Here is a 24,591-nt window from a genome sequence, read left to right as displayed (position 1 = left end):
AGCGCTTAATGATTCAGATGCAACTTGAGCATTTAGTTAATTAAACATCAAAACAAACAAACCAAAAAGCTCTTTCATTCCATGTGTTCAGAGCTAACACACTTATTACCTCATTGCTGCTATCGTAGCTAGCTGAAAAACAGCATTAGACTAAACCTCTTTTAAGCATGTATCATCAAACCATCAAAAGCCAAGGCAGCATGGGGGGCAGAGTCAGGGCACGCAGGGGGAAGCCAGATGGTGGGGGCTGCCAGGAGAGACCTGGGCAGGGATGGGGAGGGCCAGGAGACACCCCTGCCTGCTGCTGCTGTGGTCCAGAAGGAATGGGCAGCAGCAGGGAATGGGCCCTACTTGAGAGTATTTGTAACAGCAGGTTGTACTTCAGTAGCCACAGTATAATTTTGGTAGCTGAGCTTGAGACAGATGAAACCACTTCCCACACAACCTGCGTGACCTTTACTGACTGGTAGGCTGATATGGGAGAGAGAGTTGTCCTGCAGGGTAAGGACAGAGAGCAGCAGAGAGTTGGCACTTATTTCTGGCAAGAAACCCATCTTTTCTGTCATATGGCCTTTGCCAGAGCAATCTGAGTACTTTCACAAAATAAAGAAGAAAAGCTTCACAGAACCCAAATCTTCTGCCTCCCAAAGTACTGTTTACTTTCCACTACTTGCTTGAGGAGCTAAATTAAAATGCAGCTTGCTTTCCTATCTGTCGCCTGTCTTCTCGCCTGAGGCTCCCCATTGTATGAAGAACAACATCGCTGAATTGCTACTTATTTCATAATGAAACAAGATTATTAAAAATGAATGGTCACTTCGGACCTTTGACCCACAATAGAACTGCTGCTGGTGCTGGCAGGAATTTCATTAAAGAAAATTATGCTCCTTGGAGTACCAGAATTTATTTAGATTTGATTAATGAAGATGCTCATTCTTCTTTCACTCTGGCATTTGGTCTGATTAATGAGTTTCACTTTTGATTAAAGTGTTTGTTTTTACATGCAGGGTTCCTTTGAAACTTCTTCAAACTCTTGATTAATTACATGAAAGTTGTTTTTCTGAAAAATAAGATTGTTAATTAAAATGAAGAATTACCCTTCTTGGCCTTCCCAGAGGAGCTCAGTAACTTGGCTAAATGAGCAGAAGAAGGTTACTTATTGGGAAAACAGGACAAGGGCTTCATTTTCTGTTATCTTAAGGGAAGGATTAGAGCATTAGTATAAAGTCATTGATTACCCCTTAATTTGACATGATAAATAATTTATTGTCATTATTGAAAGCTACTGTATCAACAAGTTCACTTATATGCAAAGAAAAATAATTTTACCAGTGCCATTAAAAAATGTTTACATTGGGAACCAAAAAATCAATGTTACATTTACAGATAGTAATAGACAACAGCTTCTACATTACCCAGTGCTCTTGAAAATCACATGTAACCTTTTAAAAATATTTTTCAGGTCACGAAGCATTGCAAATGTGTCCATAATTGCCTCATTTAAACCTGAGAAAATAAGTCTGCTAAACAAGAACACAGAAATAACTGTCAAAATATGTTTTCAGGCTACATTTAGACCTGCTAAGAGAAATAATCAAGTGGGTAAGAGTATTTCAATGACTTGTCTTATATTAATTTCTTCAAAAGTCCATTATTAAAATGGGTAGTGGAAATTCTAAAGATATATTAGATTGAATGTCAAGAAAGGCAAAATCAGTATAAAACTTAAGTGCTTGAGAAAGTGTTTTTAAGACTTACTTTCATCACTGGCTCCATAATCTTTGAAAAGTGAGGAATTAACAGTATAAAGGAGAGCTGTATCCTTGCTGTTCAACAAATCCCATAAAATGTCATTACTGAGAAGCTGATTCTTTTCAATCTGCTGGTTTCAACAGCAGACTGCAGACTTTTGTTCTCTCTTCAGAAAAAAAAGTAAAATAAAATAGAATTTCCATAGGCTCAGTGCAGATGTCAGTGGGAGAAGTTCTTCTTTCCAGAGGACAGGAGAGCACCAAATATTTCTGAGACCAGTACTGGCCTCTCATGAAGCTATTTAGTTAAATGTCATGGATAACACCAGTTGGATTTCTTCAGTGCTATGTATAGTGCCTTTAGGAACTCATGATTGTGAGCTATAAAATAACAGTGAACTTCCACAGTGTATTAGTCATAATATGAAGAGGACAGAAATTATTATGTGATTGAAGAGAAGATGCAGATTCTTTATAGTATCCTCAGAGTTCAGGGATATTGTTGCAAGGCCCCTTTATCTAGCATAATCCTGGCCCTGCTGACTGGCTTCTTGCCTGAGCTGCAGGCTCAGACATCTGCAGTGGAGACTGGATTGATGGCCATTTAATGTGCTCTCTGCGGATGAGAATTTACATCAGGATTTAAGCCTGTTTGACTGCTTTGAAAAACAGAAGAGAATCTTTTTTTATTTTGAGACTGCTCTGTGTTTAGCAAGCTACAAAGTAAAATATTTAGTGTGGTTTGGAAAGCCTGGTCACTCTGTAATGTTGAGTGTAGTAATGAGATCATGGGCAGTCATACTCAGCAAAAAATGTACTGTTATTCTTCTTGTAGCTATAAAATACAATGCAACATTGGATGCAGATCTCCAGTCCTCTAGAGTGACTTCTAGAGGATTGTTCAAAGAAAATAATGAAAGGTACATGCAGAGGGATCTTGTGGTACGTCATGAGGAGAATTGTGTTCATGACGTCTTCGGTGTACAGGTAAGTGCAATTGCAAGCAATCTTGTGTGACAAAAATGATCAGACAACGATGTTGATGGATTTTATGTCTGTAAGATGAATTTCATGCATGGTGTACTCAATGATTCACGCTTCTCAAATCCCCCACAACTGAAAAACACTTAGTAAGGTTCTGATTTCAAAGAAACTGTCAAATTCTGCACAGGTTTTTAGGATAGAAGAGGTAGTTCTTAATCATGTAATTCAGCTCTGACATAACACAGAGCCCATAGTTCATAGTTCCAATAGATTTTAATTTCCCTCTGAGTAGATTCTTCTGTAAGAACTAAGACATGTATGCAAATGTTTTTTCTCAAACTAACATTTCAGGCAGACTTCAGGTGCATGCTAGGCCTAGGTATACACCTAGGAAAAAAATAAAAATAATCAAGTCTCCATCTTTGTCTAGAACCAAAGACCAAACACAGCCCTGAGAGTTGCCTTAAGCAGCCTGCATGATGCTAGGTCAGGTGGAGGACTTCAATTCCTGCTTTGCAATGCAATGCAAATGTCTTTGACTTGTTCATCACATTTAGTGCCATTGTGGACCCATGAGCCATAGGGCTAGAAGAGTATTCATCCAGTACAAAGAAACAGAGGAGACATGAGGGATATTGTGTTTTAATGTTGCTCAGGCCCAGCTGCTCTCTGTGATGGTAAGTCAGAATGGAATAGGAATTTGACTTCTGCAGCCAGGTGAGAATGAAAGTCACCTGGTGGTGGCTTTTGAGGACCAGCTTCTGCAGCTGCAGAGCATCCACGTGTTCCTTAGCCCTACAAGTGACTGTGATGAATAGAGTCTCCAGGAATCCTAAGAAAATTAGTTTTATCATGGAAATGGCACTAAAAGCTGTTTAGCAAGAGGAGCCCACATGAAGCAATATCTCACAAAATTAATTTCAGTCAAGAAATGAAGCTTTGTACTGTTACTTCTTCTTGTTTAGAACAAATATGATTTTACTATGCATTCTCAATTTACAAGAGAATTACCAGTTTTACCCTGTTTGCTGTGCTGACAGCTATCATGTGAACCATGTCTTTTACAGGAACCTTCTGATGCAGTGAATTCACTTAGTCTGCGCATCGACATTGGCCTTGCAAATCCTGCCTCCAGCCCTGTCCTTGATATATATTCTCCTGCATCTGTGGCCTATAGTGTAAGTATGCAGACTTACTATCAAAAAATGCATGTCTATACACACATCCATAATGTGTGGCCCCCACAAACACCAGAGGTACATGCAAGTGAAAATTGGCGTTCTAGTTAAGTCACTGGGCTGAAAACAGGCACCTGGGGGTGTGTCCCCTGGTTCCTTTTATACGTTTGTCTGTATAGCATGGGCTTGCTCACACACACACACAGATCAGCCACCACGGCATAACAAGCATGTTGGTTGAGCCATGTTGATGTGAACTTCTAGTTGATGGCAAAGGTGAACTCTTTTAGGTTAGTTTATCCTACAATAAAAGAGTACGTAAAAGAGAGATGGAACCCCTTTGATTACATCACATTTGTTGTGGGTTAACAATAACCTGCCTGCACCAGTCTTACAGATCAGTTGACATGTTACTCAGTGTTAACTTGTTCATGTGTCAAGAGTTTTTAATGCCATTCAGGGGGATTTTCTTATCTGCAAACCAAGAATGTGCTTCACCTCAAAGGTGTTTGTGCTCTACTGTCTGCAGATAATTTTAAAGTTAAGCCCTGTCATTCAGGAAATGTTTTTGGTTTTCGTAGATTCCTTTTATTAAAGACTGTGGTGAAGATGAACTTTGTATCTGTGATCTTGTTCTGAATGTTCAGCGGAAGGCAGATGATGGGTAAGAGCTGAATCAGTGGAATTGTTGGGGTTGAGTGTTAAGTTTTCACCAGCTGGTTTGTATGTAGGCTTTGGATGAATTTCTAGATGAGAATGTCTTTCTAGTTCAACATCTGCTTAAAAATAGCAGGGATAAAAAAGCAATAGCATTTCTGTCTAAATAACTAATCAAGGAAAAAGAGGTATGATAGGAACACAGATACAGAAGTAGGACTCTTGTCAGCTTAGACAAACCCCGATTTTGGTGCCTTACAGACGAGGACACAGTGAGCATTCAGAAGAGTCGTGTCTGGTTGGCTGCTGTCAGGAAAGGGAGCATACTGGCAGGGCAGCAGCAGCAGCAGCTGTCTTGGTCCCTCCTACGGGGAGCAGTGAGGATCCTGCAGCAGGCTGTGCCACTGGGGAGCTGACGTCAGCCATTCGGGCAGTATATATTCCAAGCCCATATGCAGATATACGCATACCTGCACAGTACACAGAGAGACGGGGCTGCTGCTTCCTGGAGCTGCCATTCAGGTCTGTCACCTACTCTCTGCCCACCTTCCCACCAGGGTATAGCCCTTGAAAATTCAGCTAGGTGACTTTGACCATACATAATCAAGGTCCTGCACTTTGAGAAGACACTAATTCTATTTGGTTTTAAGAAACACCATCACAGAGTTTCTTATGGCAAAGGGTTTAGAAAGCAGAGCCTTTAAGTGCGTAGAATGTAGGAAATGTCTTGCTGTGCTTGTTATTTGTTGTTGGCTACAGGCAACATATTTCATGATCCACAGCTGTTCTAGTACCTCTGTTTACAACAATGGACTTTATTTTCCAACAGCAAACAGCAGTTTGTTGTCAGCAGCAAAACCAGAAGACTAACATTCAACGTGAAATTGAGAAATAAAAAGGAAAATGCATATAACACCAGAATCCAGGCTACATTTTCAGACAACTTGTTTTTTGCTTCATCGTCTTTACCGGTATGAGATACCCAACCTCACTGTTTCTGTTACTGCTACTGATTTTTGAGGTTCTCAGAGAATTTTTTTTTTTCTTTCTAGTAGTGCTTATCCCAGGAAAGAATGTGTGTGCAAACCTCTCTCCCAATTTATTTTCTTGGATACCTGAATTATTCCCTTAGGCATATCACTTTATTTAGGTCAAGGAGAGTCACTGCCAACTCAGCATAAAAGTTGGCAACCTGTTGAGTTTGACCTCACCTCAGTATTTCAGTGATCTTTTCCTCACTTTAGGCCTTGGCACTCATATCTTGTGCATGACTCCCAACAACAGGCCTGAATGCAGTTGCTGTGCCACAGGGAATTTGTATTTGATAAATCAAGCATGCAGCATCAATGATGCGGCCTCAAAGCACAGACTTTGGATCTAGAAATATTGTTACTGCCAAGGCCATGTGTTCCAGCTAGGCAGTTAATCAGATTGAAATGATTGCTATACCAGAAGCTCTTCTTCTAATGAATTTTGTCTTAGAAAAGGGAAAAGAAAGGAATTATACATACTATTTTGGGGAATGCAGTAAATCTATAATATCAGCTGTTGCTCCCAAACAATTCATGAAGGATGAAATCCAGACTTCAGTGCTTGGCTTATGTGGTCTGGCTGCTACTGGAGAGGTGCATGATAATCCTAGGGGTGAAATCCAGAGCAATCCCTATACTGAAAGCAGAGGAGGGGTAGGAGCATTCATCACTCCCCCAAGCATTTTCCTGAACAATGAACTGGCAGAAGTACTCCACACAGTGCTGAGGGCGCCCCTTTACCTCCCCATCCTGTTGTGCAGCAAAATTGCTCATTCCACTCATGCCAAAAGACCACACTGGAGCTAGATTTTTCTTTTGCTTTAAAAGCCCATTTGCTTAGAAGTATTTCAGCCTGCAAGTGAAGCTTTTGACCAGAAATGTGCCTGCTTCAAAGCAGGAAGAAAAGCATAAGCTGAGAGTGTATGGGTGCTGTTTTTTGGGTAGAATAATTCATGAATGGTAAATGTCTGCTAGGGGTGCTTGTAACAAAAGACAGTACATTATAATGAATTCTTTTCAAAGTGATGATAACTGCCTATGGTCTATGAGTTTGTCTTTGATGTAGGATGATGACATACAAGATGCTCTGCAAAGTAGTAAATAAACTCTTGTCTATTTTAGATTTCCCTACAAAAAGTACGATAGAGTTCCCCTCTGCACACTAACTTCTGCAGTGGGAGTACTTAACTACCTGTCAGGTCACGTAAATATGTCTGAAAAAGTTCCGTAAAAATGCTGTAAAAAAGCACTGTAGGAGTTCATGCTGGAGGTGACCTGTACTCTCTAGCCTGTATTCCTTCTTCCAAGCCCAGCACAAAATTCTAACAAGATCATTACAGCTCACAAGAAATCGCATGGGACTGGTCCTTGTCCCACCTTTCTCTTGCCTCTCTCCTAGCCCTGGCTATGTCCTATGCTGCATCTCTAGGAATTACTGCCATGACACCTATTTGTGCTGGTCCTTAGAGTAATACATGTCCTGTTGAAGATACAGACTGGGAACTTCTCTCTGCTTTATCAAAACCTGATATTAAGATGACTTTTCTGTCTGTTTCCTCTGCAGAGTGATGGGACTGAAGTCTCGTGTCAGACAGGAACAGCACAAAGCACAGTCATTTGCCAAATAAGCTATCCTGTTTTCAGAACAGGACAACAGGTACAGCTAGCATGTTTAAATAACCTTGAATGATACCCGAAAGCTTTTTTGTTGTTTTCTTTCCCATAAATCTGCATTTACTGCTGGTGAGGATTTCTTTGATTTGGCAACAGTTAACTTCCCTTTGGATCTCAGAGGCATTAAAAGAAGCAAACTAAGGGCTAAACTTTTGTGACTCCCTGCCAGATTAAAGGAAAAAAGGCTCTTGAAGCACATTTGTCCCTATCCACAGCTTTCAAATGCTACTGTAGCTTTGTAACTCTTGGAGGATGAGGGCTGGGGGCAGAAGCAGAAAGCATCATCATGTGTAGCATCCTGGGAACTGAGCATGGTTCCTGTCAAACCCCTCCTGCTGCATGAACCTGGGGTTGCTCCCTTGCCTGCTCTGTGAATCTCATTTCTCCAAGAAAACGGTATTGCTTTGAGAGGAGATGGGTGGCCCACACAGCCCTAGGATAGATTGTGTATCTTTTTTTCTCATATACACCACAAATCTTGGGATATCCATGGTTTTATGGAACTTAATCTCTTATTCCTCAAGGGCAGAACAGAAAGAGGCTTCCAGCCCCTAATACAAACTGGAGCAATAAGAAACTTGCTAGAAATAATAGAAACATGACGTTCAGGGCGGGGAAGGGGAGCAAAATAAAAAAACACTAATTACATATAAAAATTTAATTTATTCTGAACTTCTAATGGCATTGGTCAAAGTGGACCTGTTAGAACAAATGAAAGACAAGAGTGAATACAAAGCTTGTTTTAGTGCTAGTGTTCAAAAGCCTGTAGTTGAAGCAATCCTGAACACCTTTTGTTGCAGCTTGTAGCTAGTTATACACAAGTTTAAAAAGCAAATACCTCATGTTTATGTAACAGTGCCAATTTGTAGGGGAAAGTGAGACCAAAGCAATTCTGGAGTATTAGAAATTACTGAAATATTGCACAGAAATCAGTGGAGAATTCAGATACAGAGGGCAATTCTAGGTTGTTGCACATGTGAATAATTATGTTGCTACTGGGAAGTCCTTTGAATGTTGTAACGTCAGCTCATTTACTTTGTGTTCCTTGTCTCTTCCATAGGTATCCTTTGATATTAGTTTTGATTTTAACCTGAAAAATCTTCAGAATGTGGCAGTTCTAAATTTTCGTGCGTTGAGGTAAAGTATATAATCTTATGAAAGCAAGTTAGGTATTAATACCTCATTTGTATAAAATAATATTGTAACACCTGACTTAAATGTGTTCTGCTGAACAGTGAAAGTAAGGAAGAGCAAGAATTGGACAACCAGGTCATCTTACCAATTCCTTTGCGATATGATGCAGAAATTCACTTCACAAGGTATGCTGAATAATGTAAAGAGTCACTGTCGTTTTGCCAAGGCATTTGAATATACTAACAGTCTTGAAAGGCCACTGAAAAGACAGTGAAACTTTGTTTTCATTTTGGAAGTCATAAGAAATTCCTGTTTCATCAACAGTAGCAGAATTTTATGTTCTTCCAGTAGGCTTACATGTGAAAAATTATGGCATATGTAGTAAGAAATCATGAATCCATGTTTACCTGTGCACAATTGTTACAGATGCTTACATGAATGAAAGTGGTATAAAAAACAAACAGCATTTATGATTTTGAAAATATAATTAGCATATACTATATAATAAGGTTGGGCCTCTGGGCTCAAATGTAGTGACATTGGATCAAATCTGGGGTTAAAGTGACCAAAACTAAACAAAAGAACAAAAACAAAAAGAAAAAAATGCCCCAGCTCAAACTCTCAGCAAAGGTGGAAAAAAAAGAAAAAAAAAAATTGTGGACATATCTGCTGAACCTGGACCAAAAATATAAACTCTTATTAGCAGTTTGAGATAATGATTTGAACTAAAACCTGAGGTGGCACATGGCAGATTCCCCCTTGTTGCAGCTGTGTTGGCACTGGGAGCAGCACACCCTGCTTTCCCATGCTCCCGCCCAGAGATTCTGGCTCACACCTACCCCTTCCCTCCTGGCGTCAGCCCTTTCCCCTCGCTGTGGAAGGCAAGTTGGGGCTGTTGCAAGAGGGATCCTTTACCCTGGGAAGGGCAGTTTGTAAGGAGAGACAGCTGGACGGGCAGGGGGAGAGAGACAGACAAAAAAGACTGATCTTCATATCATGCGCTCGAAACCTCTTATCTTCAGCCCTGGAACCCCCTCGTGGTTTGGGATGCACTGAAAGAGTAATTAGTCTGTCACTGTTCCAAACAAGAATGATGTCAGTTACAGTTTAACTTAAATTAGAACTGAAACAAAAATACGCTGGTTTGACTCTCAGATCAAGATAGGATATTTTACTTTCCATCAAAGAAAAGATTTGTTTATTCTTCCCAATTACTGAATTTATAGGATAAACTACATGTAGTTACATTTGATGCACTTGGTCACCAATTCTTTGTGAAAAAAATGCTTTTGCATTCTGAAGCACTCCAAAATTCGTAAACATAAAACTGATAGAAAATAAATAGTAATTATTCAAAGAATGACAGAAATTTGAAAAAGAGGAAGCTGCTTAAAAATGCACAGCAACAATGAATTCAGGAAATAAATATTCAAAGATCACCATACCTATAAGAACTGCTGGCTGTGTAGGATGACCTGAGCTGCAATAGGGACCACAGTACAGATTAGCTTAATAACCTGCTTTGCAGCAACAGTTTCACAATATTTGGAGGCCCTGCATTCACCACAGCTAGGTGCACCAATTCTGGAGTCATGCAGAATTTTTCAGATTATTTTAATTGCAGAGAAGCATTTGAGTCAGCAATGCAAGTTCTTTCAGCTCCCTGAGAATGTTGCATGAGACTTCAGCAGAAGCAGAGTGTTTGTTACTCAAGTTGGCAGTGGCACAGAGACTACAGGAGCATCTGACTGGGAGGCTAGCGCAGCAGCTTAAGCAGCCTCCTAGGAAATTGTGATGGTGCAAACTTCAATCAGCAGATTTAATTAGCTGAGAAATATGAACAGAAACTCAATGCTTCAGAAAAGGCAGGCGTGGAGTCTATGGAGCTACTCAAGGAACACTCAAGGAAAAATGGGTTTGAATTCAGGCGCATCTCCTGAGTATGAGAAAATGCAATTTCATACACAAGTCAAGGCATGAAGGAATACCTACTGCCAGACAAGGATTAGTTATTCTTGGAGACGAATCAATTTAAAAGAACTAAAGGAAATACACATTAAGCCAAGGTACAATTTTAAATGCTTCCCTTGGAGTTAGCTCATTTTTACACTCTTCCACTTAGGAAATACCTATCTGGAGATAGTTCCTTCTTGAGGCAGGTAATACAGCTGAGGAGCAACCTCTTAAAATACAAGGGTTGAGAAAAAAGTGTGTCTTGCTGAAGTGAAGCCTTTCTAGGGAGAATCTCCTAATCTGAGTTTCCAGAAGAGGTGGGAATGAGTCTTACCAGTGACTCCTGCAAGGACAAGGAAGCTGATGCTGTGCATCCTGGAAGGACTGGAGATTTGAGCAATAAGGAAGCAGAAAATGCATCACATGGGTTCCTAGGTTTCCTAGGAGTCCCTGTGAGGAGGCCTTTCAAGGAGAGGGCCCATGGGAGGAAGTATGGAGGATCAAAAAGGATCCATGATGCAGTATGGAGGAGCACAACTGATCAGGAAGCACCACTGTGAGACTGCACACATGTTAATTTGGGACTGTACGCACCAATGTTAACCAGGTTAAATGGGGAGCGCAGCACTGGTAAAGAGGATGGATTTGCACCTTGTACTACAGGAAGAACTGATATAGGAAACATGATAACCACTGTTCCTTGTTAAGTCACTCCCTGGCTTTCTTTTTGACTGCTCAAATTAGCCTCCTAATGAAAGCTAATGATGAAGAGCGGACACAGGTCTGGGATGGTTCAGTGGAGGAGCTGCTCACAGGTAGCAGCACATGGATGCGATGCACTACACAGGGATGCTTTCATTGTCTTTGAGCATGGTCCCAGCTGGCTGAGCCCCTCGAGCATCCAGGGGCCCTTGCACCCCATCCTTCCATCACACACCTGTAATTTCATGCTGTGGTGGGCTGCAACCACCCTCATGTTACTTCGGAAATTTTACATTTTTAAGCCCATAAATACTAAAGAAAGCGGCCCAGAGGAGACCGAGAGCTACATGACATGTACCATGCACGCAAGCAGGCTGCTGTGTCTTTCCACACTCGGGCAGTGTGGAAACAAGCCTGCCTGTGGTCTATGGCATTAGGGCCCAGGATCTCCCTCAGAGTCTGCTGGTATTTGCTGTTACAGATGTACTAAGGGGGACCACAGAGGGGCCCTATCTGAGGAGGGAGGCCAGTGCAAGGCTGAAAGTCACCTTTTGTGCCCAGGAGAGGAGCTTGCAGTATGGCGCTGAAACACCACGGGGTGCAGGAGGCTGAGCAAAGCCTGTATCTCATGCATCCCTCCTGTCTTACCTTCACGTGCTCGCTCCAGCTCCAGGCTTCAGTACACCATGTATTTTCTTAACCAGCTTTGTAAAATTCAAACAACAGTACAAGTGACTGATTTTTCCTTTGACTGTACTTCTGACCTGTTACATGAACGCACATCCAGTAACGTATGTTTTCAAAGCAGCTGCCAAACTGAAAGGTATTGTTTTATGGTTGTTAACTAGGCTTGCCAACATCAACTTTTATGAAGTATACTCTGGTCAGAACATTCCTTCCACTGTGAATAATTTTGAAGATATTGGCCCCACGTTCAACTTCTCAGTTAAGGTTAGTAAATGTTTCTGGTTCTGCTTCGAGAAGCTGCCTTACCTCCTCCTCTAGCCTGGTCCCAAAACAGTTGAAAAAACATTTCTGATTTCAGTGTCTGATTTTGATGCTTTTGAATCAGTCAAGTAAGGAAAAAAAAAAATATTGCAAATAGCTGGGGGATAAATGCTTACAGTCTTTATGAGGTTAAGGATGAAATTTGCACTTACTGCACAAGTAGAATGGGGGAGGGATTGGTCCTGCACTGTTTACATATTTAGAAGATGGTTAATGCTTAACTTCAGGTCAACTTAGACTTTTTTCCCAGACCATATTTGTCCTCTGCTGACTTGATAAAGGAAAACAAGTCTTTGCAGGCTTGGACTTTGAAACTTGAAGTTTGGCAAGGGTTAAGCGCTCAAACCAGATGCAAGAACTAGCCAGATCACACAATTTATTACATAACTCAGAAAAACTTAGATCCAAATATGCAACGTGGAAGAAACGTAAATTATGTTCCATTTACGTTCCTGTAACTGCTACTCTAAAGGACTAATAACAGGCTTATTGGCTGTGGCAGAGTATTTGCTTTTCAAAACATATTCATGCAGTTAATACGAGCTTTGCTAAGGAAACAGGCAGGGACCTGAAGCTATACAGTACACTTTCTGCTTTACTATTGGCATAATGTAATTACTACCCTAGTGTCTTGGTACAAAAAACACTGATGCAAAAGGAGTCCAGTTCTTCGATACTCATCCATGATCTCTGATTTTCTTGCTTTACCAAATAATTTATGCATATGTAAGTATAGCTACCTGAATGAACTGTGAGTTATTTGCTTTGCAGGTAACAACAGGAAGTATTCCAGTGAAGATGGCATCTGTAGAAATCTATCTTCCAGCATCAACCAGCAAAGACAACCCACTGATGTACATAACTGCAGTCACCACAGATCAGGTGAAGAACTGAATTACATAAACTGCTGTGTTTGGGGGTTTAATCAGGACCATAAACATCAATTATTTCCCTCATAGTGTGGCTGAGATTCAGAGAATCTATGCCCTTTCTCCTTGTCCCTTCCTCATAAAGGGAAGGGGGAGGACCATGATGTCAGCAGCACACTAGTCTTGTTACTTGGCAGATGCGGATTATCTTTACGGTCCATGGCTGACTTTTCATATGACTCTGGAACTCTTCAGCTAGGTCCTTCTCCAAGTTCCTGAGAAGGCTATAGTAAAAATAGGATTTTTAGATTGGGGTAAACCCTTCAGGTCAATCTGTGGGGAAAAAAATTACTCTTAACAGCTGCTTAATTCTGACCAAAACCACAGTCTCAGTTTCCTAAGTATCCAGTGTTACATAATTCACAATCTACCCTTTCACAGCCACCATCTCATCCCAGAAATATATATTATGATGACTATAAACTCCTGAGTATGATGTCATCCAACTTCATTCCTGCTGTCTTTCCTAGGCCAGAGGTGTTACTTGTCAAGCTCAGATAAATCCACTGCAAATAGGAAAAAGACCTTATTTGGCATCTTTCACAAGAGAGAACTTCAGAGCTTCCAAAGAACTGGTGAGTAAGACTCAGGGCTTCTCAGGGCTTTAGTACTGCAGGACAGGGGTGCAGAGCTGATCCTTATGAGCCCACTGCTGTACCTGTGGGAACATCTGTGGTGGGGGTGGCATTCCTCATTCACAGTGCAGGAGTGCAGCCTATGGATGTTCTCACAAATACTGTATCTGCCTTAGAAGAAAAAGTGCATGTTCTTCACAGCCTGCAAGCACTTAATTTGTATGCACAGAATGGCAAAGGCAAGGGCAAAAAAATCTGGATATTAAAAGAACATTTGTTAAAGTGTATTTTTAATGCATGCTGTTGCCTCTCCATGCTCTTTCCCCTGGAAGAACTGTAAGAATGTGAAGTGCAGCACCATCACATGCAAACTGGAAGACATTATCCTGAAGGGGGAGTACTTTATGAATGTGTCCACCCGAATCTGGAATGGAACCTTTGCTGCTGTGAGTATCAGCTGCATCTTCATGAAGGATCCAATACTCAAGTATTTCCTAACTCCTGATATTTTTCAAAGATCAGTAAAAAGAGGCCTTCCAATCTAAAAAGACCTTCCATTACTTTACATTGTTGTGTTTTCCAGATTGAAAACTTGAATCTAAAAGTAAAGTTAGTAGTGAGGCTGCATAATGGAGCTGATAACCTTCAGTCCAGCACAAAACCTAAGAAAATGCTGTGATAATGCAATCTTCACAGCTGAAAAAAACATTTTCTGCATCTGTTAAATTCATTCAGGGGAAACTACAGTTTCCACAAAACTCAACATAGGACAGCAGAGTACAGTATCGTCATAGCCTGGAAAATAGTGTTGCTTTTAGCTTTTCGAAGATCACAGCCTACATAGTGATCATTTTAAGTCACATCAAAATATCAAGAGCCTGTAAGTGCTGCCAGTTATATTTGCTAGAGAAGGTATGGAAATTTTTTTTTTAATTGATTTTTCTTTTTTTTTTTTTAGAGTTGGTGTCAAGGAAACAGTCCTTGCTTAAAGACCTACAGGGTGTTTAAAAATATCCACAATAATATCTTGACTTTCCCACTTTAAATCACCATGTGTCCTCCAGGATATAACTCATCATGAATTACCAGACTTTTGAAAGGAGAACATGTTTGCTTCTTAGCTAGGCAACCAACCAAACTGTCTTGGAGTCCTAGGTTTGCCTAGAGTGTCAGGAACATGACGCAGTCTCCTTAGTTTGTCTGGCAAGTCTAATGGCAGGTACTGACATTTAACAGCAGGGCTGTTGTCAGCTTTAGCATTCAGCTCTTAAAAGGAAAAGGTCAGGTTGATAATGTAATATACTCAGCAAGTGTGTGAAGGAAAGCATCTGTCTGTCTTTAAAGTCTGAATTTCTCAAATCATCTGGGTTAAGACCACTTGTTAGTGCATCAGGTACACAGAAGGTGGAGACCTGAACAAAAGGTGGCTACCCTCGCACGAAAGTAAGTGGAAATAATTTGTTTACCACTGGGCGACGGGAAGGAAAGATCGCATGTCACAGTTTTCCTCTCATCTCCCATTTTGTTATTTTCCATTTGATTGATTGTCAATGGTCAGTGCAAATAATCTTGCAAGTACTCAATAATGCACATAAATCAGCCTTTTTATTTAGTGGCAATCAGTCACTGTTCAAGACGGGGATAGCAGGCTTGCTGGTATCTGCTAAGCAAAGCAAAGAAAGATGTATTTAGGAATAATGAGGTGCTTTGAATAGTGCTGAGGTGAGTTTCTAAACATTTAGGAGCGCAGGACAGGCCACTTGGGCAGATGGCCACAGTGCAGGTGTGCAATAACTATATGCTGCAGGGATGGTCAATTCGGTGTGCGTCGGCTGCTGCGGACCTACAGTTGCTCACGTTCCTTGTGTCAAGGCCACCATACCTGGCCCTGCCCCAGAGAAAAGGCTGAGGAGGCAAAATGACAGAGCAAAGTGACAGAGCAGGCATTGCATTTGGTACAGCTGGCAAGTGCTCCTGTGCTCCCACGAACCTGAGGCCGTTCCCGGTGGTGCTGTAGGACACAGGGCTCTCCATGTCTGCCGCACGGGGAGAAGAGCAGCAGTGAGCTGGCAGTGTGTCTGCACAGCCATGCTCCTCTCCTCTCAACACATGCACAGAGGGAAGTGGGATCTGGCACAAGGTCCCTTTTCAAATGGGAACTGGCCTAAGATTTTTGTCATCTTCTTTGTTTAAGCTGAGGGAGACATGTCAGAATTTGAGCAGAGGAGAGGAACAGATAGTGATAGGAGAAAATAAATGGGGAAAAACAGAAGCATTGGATAGAGTTGGGGGGGCAGGCGGGGAAGAACATCCAGTTTCCATTTCTTTCAAAGGCCAGAGATACATCCCCATCTGACTTTTGTTGCTGAGCTATTTCTCCCCCCTTCTCTTCCCTGCTAGCAGCAGTGACAGCTTTGAAATAACTATAAAAATGGATATATAATCAACTCCTCCTGTTTTGCTTGAACTATATGTTAAAGAAGCCAGTTCCCCAGCTTCATGGCTAATAAGTAAGAACAGCAAAATTAAGTCTGGATTACTGATACATTATTACTTTCATAGACACATTAGCTTGGGACAAATAAGATCATTTTATTTTTCTTAATACTGTGGTTTTTTTCTGGTTCTGAAATCTTCATTTCAAAACAAAAGAATTATTTTAGGATGTCTATATTCTAAGTTATTTGCCCTGTAATAGAGCTTTACAGTTATTTTACTCTTCTCTTTCAGTTAACTTTCCAGACATTACAACTCTCTGCAGAGGCAAAAATTGATACGCATAACCCTGAGTTATTTATAATTGGAGAGAATACCCTAACTGTAAGTGATAGATAAGTACATTTTTTTCAAATTCTCTTTCACTGTACTGAAGTGGTAATATTTAATTTTCAGTGTCCTTTAGGAGTACAGAGCAAATTTCAAACTCTGATGACATTTGATTCCATTGAACTAATGTATCCTTTTGGCTATATACAACCTCCCTTAAGGTCCCAAAATGTTTTCATTTCAGCCAACTACTATATAAAACAGACTAGTTAAAATCTGTAGATCTCAAATAGATTGTAGAACTATCAGCAAAATTCAGGTAGAAACTTCTGAAATTCATTTAGCTTCCCGTTCATGAAAAGATCAAAATTTGGACTTCCTTCTGCAATGGAATTAATTGTTGTAGATAAATGAGCTCTGGGAGACATTTTTGCAAATCTGAGTTATAGTCTTACTTCAGTGAGTCTATTTGGTTTGATGTTTGTAGACAGATGTTTGGCACAGGTATCGAGCAAATATACTTAATCTCATTTGTAAATGAATGTGGAGTATTTTTTGCATTTGGAATGGCTGTCCAATGGACAATATGGACACAGGTAATCTCAAGAAAAGTCTCCAAACCACCACCTTATTAGTGTAGAATTCTTCTCCTAAGGTTTCCATCTGCTATATACAAACATAAACAACACTTGAAGAATACATTAGCACTGTGGTGCTGTTGTAATGAAAAGATACCTTGTTCTCTTGGCCTATCTAGGGAGGAGCACTCTTCCATTTGCAATACTAAGTTTAGATTTATTTTTACAGGACTTACCAGCCTGTTTTACCCATAAAAATAACCAAGGCCACTGAAGACCAAAATGCAAGTTAGTAAGGGAGTCAAATATCTGTGACAATATTGTGGCATAGCCCATTTACAGGCAATAGAAAATTCAGTTAAATATGTACAAAAGCGGTTATTGATTGATCTATCTCAATGTGGAAATAAGACCATAATTCAGTACTATTTTTTGTTATTGTTTTCTCATGGATCACTCCATTTCTTGTGAAGCACCTCTAAATAGATCCATTTGTATTCAGGGAAACCTCCAGTGCCTGAAGAAGCAAAGGGAATATATGAGTAGTTCTGGAAATAATGCCATGTTTTTGCAGAAAAATTACATGCCTGTATTTGAAGTGTGCTGAGTGCCTCAGCTTTGCAGCATAGTATTATTTCTGTTAGGAGAGGAAACTCGTTAATACACAATGCAAATATTCCAGTTAATTGCACAGGCTTTTTAGGTAGCTCATAAACCATGTATTACTAGGTATTTTTCCACAGTTGAAGCATGATATTGCTAAATTTACATTATCAGCAGTTCTGTTGATTTCAGGAGAACCAGAACTTAATTATTGAAATGACTGTTAAGTCAGTTGACAAATAAAAGGTAATTCCTGAGCCAGCCATTGAAACATCTGCAGTTGGGCCTTTTACAGCTCTGAGGCAGTGGGTGAACAGACCCTGGAAGTTATCCACAGGGCTCCTAAGAAACACGGTGGCTTTTGGTGAGGTTTACAGCCTGATCCTTACTCAATAGCCTCTTGCCCTGTGAGAATTCTTGGAAAATGTGCCAGCTCGTGGAGGTACACTCTCCCTAAGGCAGACAGTTTGCTTTGACACTTCAGTGATGGAGTCAGAAGCCAGACAGTTTGCTTTGACACTTCAGTGATGGAGTCAGAAGCCAGCACTTCATATACTTCTTGACAGACCAGCAGCGATAACCAGTCTTTGCCCTTCACACTTCCTTGGGAATAGGACAGTGCAGAAACAATATTGAGTTTATTTCCCTACTTGCCCTGTTATTTTAGATGGGAGTGGTAGGATTCATCCAACTTAATATCTACATTAGTCATCCACATCAGAGTTAGCCCTTCTATAAACCATAGTCCATAGAAAGAATAGGTACTTCTGAGATACAATTCATCTCATCTTAAAGATGATCCTGAAAATAAGTAGGGTGAATTAGGCCCTAAAAGAGTTGACTCTCCTCCATTTGAAGCCAAGGAACTATATAGTAGATGTAACACTAGATGAGATGAATCCCAGCTGTGGTGTCTTACTGACCACAGCTTGACTTCAGGGAAGATGTGTTCTTAGCCATTGATTTACCTCTCCAACAGTGCCACTTCACTGTTAATCTAATGGAGAAAGTATTACTAGGCAAACTGCACATACATACGAGATCGGCTGTTTAGTTTGGATGAGCTGGGTTGCTGTGTAGCCAAATGAATTAATATTGCCTTCTGATGCTATGTGGAGAAGCTGCTTAGGTATCTTTGCGTAAAAGCTTTCAGATTTTTTCCAAGTTGGAAAGGACTGCCAGCTGGAGGAGAGAATGTTAACCTGCTATAATCATCATTATGGCCATTCTGTTAAAAAATACACAAAGCCATCCTGCCCCACTGAAATGAATACACATAGCCACATCTAGCACAACATTGGAGCCTTCCAGGAGAAATGACTTAAATCACCGGATGTCAGTCCACTGCAAGCTTCCCAGAAAGCTTAAGATTAAATTATACCAGACAAATGCATTGAGCAAGCAATCCTGAGAAATTAAACCGATGTGACTTCTTTCATCATGTTTCAGGAAGGAAAAAACCATCATGCTAAATACATGTCATTGCAAGATTAAATCCAAAGATTTGACAGTTCATAAATATTACAGCAATGTCTCCCCGAGCAACTATGTTATATTTAACTATATAGTTGGTCATACCCACCCAAATAGACAGGGTATCGCCTGAAAACTAACTTCCAGACACTGTATGCTGTTGTGGGAGCTCTCTGGTATTGCTTGTAGTTCAGGAAGCATAGGTGTGCTAGAAACACCCCTGTTTGACCCATCCATCTTACAGCATATTCATGCAGTTGACTCAGGAGAACACAGATTAACATGAGAAGATCTAACAAGTTGTTAGTGGTTTCCCACAAGGTAGGAACAGCAGGCGAATGAGACAGAGGTACCTGCCCAGCAGCAGGGGAGAAATTTCAGCAAACACAGTGCATGGTGGTGTCTGGCCTCCATGATTAGTATTGCCTCCTACAGCTGCCCACCACAGATAACAGGCTCTGACAGCGCTTGGTTGGAAGTAGTTCTTCTCCAGCTGATGCAGTGGAAGTCTGTTTTGAGCAGATGGGGCTCTACACCAGGCTATTCCCCACCTGCATGAAAGCACATCTGTTGTACGTAGTGATGGTGTGTCTATGATGGGAAGAACTCTGAAAGACCTCCTGTTACTGGAAAGGCAGAAAGCTGGCAGGAAGAGATTGCTCCTCTGCCTGTTGGGTATGGCCAAGAGTGATGAGGGCCCCTAATCCTTAACTGGCACTGCCACGTGCCACAGTGGTGCAGCCAGGTACTTCTGGACACCAGTGAAAAGGCTATAATTGCCTGGTGTGTTCCAGTCATTGATGCTGGAATGTGTGCAGTCCAACTATTCTTGAGCAGTGAAGTACTTTGTTTACAAATCCCACTTTATATACAGTTAACATTAACCCCTAATGCACAATCTCTCTGCTTTCAGATCCCAGTTACAATAACGAAGCCGGATGAGAAAGCTGAGATACCAGTTGGTGTTGTGATTGGCAGTATATTGGCTGGACTCCTCTTGCTGTTAGTATTGGTTGCCGTTTTGTGGAAAGTAAGTAGGTGTTTATATTCTTAAAAAGAAAAGCAGAAAGGGATAAATACATTCAGGCTATTTTCTTTGGAATCTCTCTTCTCTGGTGCTGAACAAAACCACACATGCAGTTTGGTGGTGTTGTGGTTTAACCCCAGCTGGCAACTAAGCACCACACAGCTGCTCACTCACTCCATCCCAAGCCCTCACACCCCAGCAGGATGGGGAGGAGAATAGAAAAAAAGTAAAACTTGTGGGTTGAGATAAGAACAGTTTAATAATTGAAATGAAATAATAATGATAGTAATAATAATAGTAATGGAAAGGAAGATAACCAAAAATCAGAGAAATAAAACCCAAGAAAGACAAGTGATGCACAATGCAACTGCTCACCACCCACTGACCAATGACCCAACCAGGCCCTAAGCAGCGATGAGCAGCTCCCGGCCAACTCCCCCCAGTTTATATAAGCATGACGTCCTATGGTATGGAATATCCCTTTGGCTAGTCCAGGTCAGCCATCCTGGCCATGCTTCCTCCCAGCTTCTTGTGCACCTCCTCGCTGTCAGAGCACGGAAAACTGAAAAATCCTTGACTTAGAATAAGCATTAATTAGCAAAAGCACTACTTAGCAACAACTAAAACATCAGTGCGTTATCAACATTATTCTCATACTAAATCCAAAATACAGCACTGTACCAGCTACTAGAAAGAAAATTAACTCTGTCCCAGCCAAAACCAGGACAGGTGGTATGAATAATACTGCACTGGCATTGCGCCCTTGATGGGAGCTTTTAGAAGGGCTCTAAAAATCAAAATTCTGAAATAGGTCCCCATAGAAATGGCAACATGAAGGTGATAAATGAATTTCCAGCGGTTCAAAACAGGGGCTGTGGCATTTACTTTTTTCCTTTTGACACTGCCTGCCTCCTTCCATAACTCCCCAGCTGGGCTCTGAACTCCCACGATATTCCCAGTGGGCAAGGCTGGGGATGAGAAGCAAAGAGGGAGAGGATATACACTGAACAGACAAAAAGAGAAAAGAGAAGGGTGAGGGAAAAAAGTCATTTACAAAGGATACCTAGATTAAGGGGAGAGAAAAGTTTTCCTGTGTGCCAGGGCTCCTTGGCACACTAAGGCAACATGGAGATGCCTGTATCTTGGCAGGGAGACAACTGGCTACTCAGCACTGCTGTTCTCGCATTTAGTTACACCAGGCAGGAGTTTAAAGCCTAGCTCCTTTCAATTTAGAGTCAGGAATTGTCTACAAATCAAACACTGTATGTGTGTGCATCCACACGTGTATTTCTACCATCACACTATTTAGCTTGGCTCAGAAATGTAACTATCAATGACTTACTGTGATATGGTGTTATTTAAATGTTTACCACAGCTTGGCTTCTTCAAGAGACAGTATGAGAAAATGACACAAGATATAGAAGATGTCGATGAAATTACAGAACTCACAAAGGACAAAGACTGAAGATGATGAGTTACGTGGATAAAGAGAGGAAATCTGAGCCACCAACAGTAGTTGTGATCCAGTCGATTCTTCAGCTGGAGTGCCTTAAAGCTTAGTAACGTTTAAACATTTTTAATGGAAGTGTCTTGTTATAGATGAAAATATTTTACAGATTCTACTCTATTATAAGAGTAACTGCAGGACAGTTCATTTTTTTCAAAAATGATTTATAGTGCCTTTTCTTGTAAATTTTTGCCTTTCAAACAAGCTTAGCCCTTAGAACTGGCAGGTCCGGGGTTTACAGTAACATATTGTGCCAGCAACCTTTCTCCTGCTCCACTGCAGAGTGAAACAGAGCAATTTATTTCAGATTACTGTGGAACAGCATCAGTTTGTAATTCAGTTGACAAGTACCATATGTGTAAAGGACATTTTCTATTAAGTTGATGATGAATGTGTGGTGAATACTGCTTCCAGACTGGGAGAAGAAAACCCATTTTTCATTGACTAACTCCATCCTTATTGTTTTAGAGAAATAATTTGCACCAGCAAACCTTTGTCTTAACTAATCTATAAAGTGGGAACTGCGTATGAAGATGTCTGTCTCGGTGCTACAGGACAACTGGGTGGGCAAACTGTTCCAAAAGTTCACCATATTCCTTGCACTAAGGTCACAACTAAATTACTGAAGTACATTGCCTTGGGGAAATATTGCCAAATGGTATGTGTAACTGCCTTCTGCATACTTTCTCTCTGAGAAGAAAATAAGAATTTCATAATAATTTACAGCATTTTCTCTGCAATGTTATGATTAGTTTTCAGAGTTCATCTTGAGAAGCACTACCACTACTGTTACACTGGGCTTTACGCTTGCAGTCGCTCTGACACTAGTTTGGCTTTTGACGTAAATAGGGAAGACAGTCAAGATCTTGCCTTTAATTCTGTACTGAAAGATTTTGCAAGACTAAGAGCGTGAAGTGAACTAAAGGGGATGATTACTAAGGAAGTATGCACATTGGGACAGAGGATAGTGAAGATCTAAGCTCTGTAAACTGTTTACTGCACTTGTTTCTTTAGCATCTCAGTGCCCTCCAGGAGACCAAAGTTCAGTACGACCTGCTTAGCTGTCACATTTTATCTGGTCCCACATGTTCCTGTCTTGATGAAGATAACTTATGTTTTATACAGTAAAGTACTGTAGTGCTCTGGAAGGAGCTCTGAGCACAACACTTGGGTTGACTTCAAGTTGGTTACACACCTCAAGTTTATCACATGCCATTATGCTGCCTGGTTTTAATGAAAGCTCAGTCTTAAAAAGGCACATGCTGTAAGACTGCTAACAGTCAGGGGAATTGGCCTTTTGGCTGCCTTTCTCTCTCATGCCTGGCAGTTATGATCAATTGTGAGAGAAGATGTGTGTGTTGTCCTTATGTACACTGCCATGCAAGTGAGATTGTTTCCAACTCAAGGTGATTTACTTGAAGAGTAAAACACTTAAATGTACCTGATTCAGACCCGAAGTCATGTTTTCTTTCACCCAAGGCTAGATTGTAATTATGCTTAGGCACCTTTCAGATTATTTTCTGAGGGACTTTTCAAAAACTAGGCTTGAGCATGTTTGAAAGTTTTACTCAGTCTTTTTTAATCAGCAATCAGTCAGGAGCCAACCATCTCATTGGCAAATAACAGCTTCATTTGCAGTGACAGCTGGATTGTGCTCAGTGTAGTTTTATATGTGTTTTGGATTTATTTTGTATCTATGAAATGTTATGTTTTGGGGTGGGGTTTTTTAAACATTCTGAAAAACAATCCAGATTCTGATCTCAATTGTCAAACAAGACTGTTGCCATCAGCTGAGTCTGTGACCAAAAAAATTATGTAAGAAGTAAAAAAAAAAAAAAGTAGCAATTGCATAAAGCTAAAGAATAAGCTCCTGACTTGTAATTGTAAATCCTAAGGGCAAATGCTCTGAAAGTAAAGATAAAAAATTGTCTGCCTCAATTCTTATATAAACTTGTGAGAAGAAAACAAAACCCTACACCTGTATGTGTGAGAAGCTCCTACATAACCAGGGTCATGCAGTCCAGGCCAGAGGGGGAATTTCACAACGCAGCAGATGGCAGCATCTTTCATTTCTGGGTGCTGCTTGCAAGGGAAATTTAGGCATTCAGCCAGATTTCCTTCTTCCACCTTTGGTGGGAGGTATAGGTCAGTATCTGACATACAGCTTCTTTGGGGATTTAACAGTTTATCAATCAGGTAGCAATGACTCAATTCACTACTCTTCACTGGGGTTTTTTGTCCCAGACAACAGGAATTTCCCCCCAGCCTGGACATAATACTTTCTCCCAAAATAAAGGGAAGGCATAGCAATAGGTAAGGTTTTTGTATCCTAACCACTTCAAGTTACTAGTTTATTTTTCTTTTACAATTAATACTTAAATGGCTAATTCAGTTTTTGTAATGGGTGAGTCTATTGCACTTTTAAGTTGGCACAGCCGCAAATAATGCTGGAAATATTATGTATATTTTGTGTTATGCGCAAGGGGTTGGTTTGGTTTTTTTTAGTTTTACTTTTTTAAAACAGCACATTACAGGTTAAATATTATTCTGAAATGTTGAGCTTCAGCATGTGCTTCTGTTTGTGCTTGCAGCAAGAAAAGTCAGGAATACCTTCAGCAAACTCAACTTGTATCTGATTCTGGTCTTGAAATCTAGCTGACTTCCTGAAGTACCAGAATCAAGTCCAAAATCAAAGTTAGTTTCATATGAGCCTATGTATAGATTTGGGATGTACAAGAGAGTTTATAATCAAACTGACTTCTGAAAGCTAGCATGTAAGCTCTACGGGAGCAGGGACTGTATCACTGTGGTGCCTACCTGAGGGCCTAACAGCGTTACTACAATAAAAACAAGAATACTGCTGAACACAGACTCATTTATTTTTAAAGAGCACCCTAAACCAAAGAAATGCTACTGAAAAAGCACTACATAAAATGGGGCCAAATATGTCTTTGTTCCAGTAGCACACAGTGAAAACCCTAAGGGGATGACTCTGCTAGGTATACGAAGAAGCTGCATTTGGAAGTCTTGTAGGTTATAGTCATGAGTATAATACTACTGG

The 24,591-nt window shown here is 40.6% G+C and overlaps 1 protein-coding gene across 2 annotated transcripts in view; it reads left to right on the top strand.

The window, feature by feature from the left end:
- The window catches only part of ITGA2 (integrin subunit alpha 2), a 70,170-nt gene extending 45,775 nt beyond the window's left edge, over positions 1–24,395 (top strand). For both annotated transcript variants that reach the window (XM_052778992.1, XM_052778991.1), the window contains 15 exons: positions 1,463–1,602; positions 2,587–2,738; positions 3,803–3,913; positions 4,495–4,577; positions 5,400–5,541; positions 7,166–7,258; positions 8,336–8,412; positions 8,511–8,594; positions 11,913–12,015; positions 12,844–12,954; positions 13,472–13,576; positions 13,909–14,022; positions 16,307–16,396; positions 19,910–20,026; positions 21,399–24,395. In XM_052778992.1, the coding sequence (XP_052634952.1) occupies positions 1,463–1,602; positions 2,587–2,738; positions 3,803–3,913; positions 4,495–4,577; positions 5,400–5,541; positions 7,166–7,258; positions 8,336–8,412; positions 8,511–8,594; positions 11,913–12,015; positions 12,844–12,954; positions 13,472–13,576; positions 13,909–14,022; positions 16,307–16,396; positions 19,910–20,026; positions 21,399–21,488 (1,612 nt within the window). In that variant the 3' untranslated portion in view covers positions 21,489–24,395. The remainder of the gene's footprint in view (positions 1–1,462; positions 1,603–2,586; positions 2,739–3,802; positions 3,914–4,494; positions 4,578–5,399; positions 5,542–7,165; positions 7,259–8,335; positions 8,413–8,510; positions 8,595–11,912; positions 12,016–12,843; positions 12,955–13,471; positions 13,577–13,908; positions 14,023–16,306; positions 16,397–19,909; positions 20,027–21,398) is intronic.
- Positions 24,396–24,591: the final 196 nt, after the last annotated feature.

Source organism: Harpia harpyja, chromosome Z (assembly GCF_026419915.1).
Source record: "Harpia harpyja isolate bHarHar1 chromosome Z, bHarHar1 primary haplotype, whole genome shotgun sequence".
In the NCBI taxonomy this organism is placed as follows: domain Eukaryota; kingdom Metazoa; phylum Chordata; class Aves; order Accipitriformes; family Accipitridae; genus Harpia; species Harpia harpyja.
The sequence above is the reverse complement of the archived record's forward strand: the minus strand, read 5'-3'. Positions and strand labels throughout refer to the sequence as shown.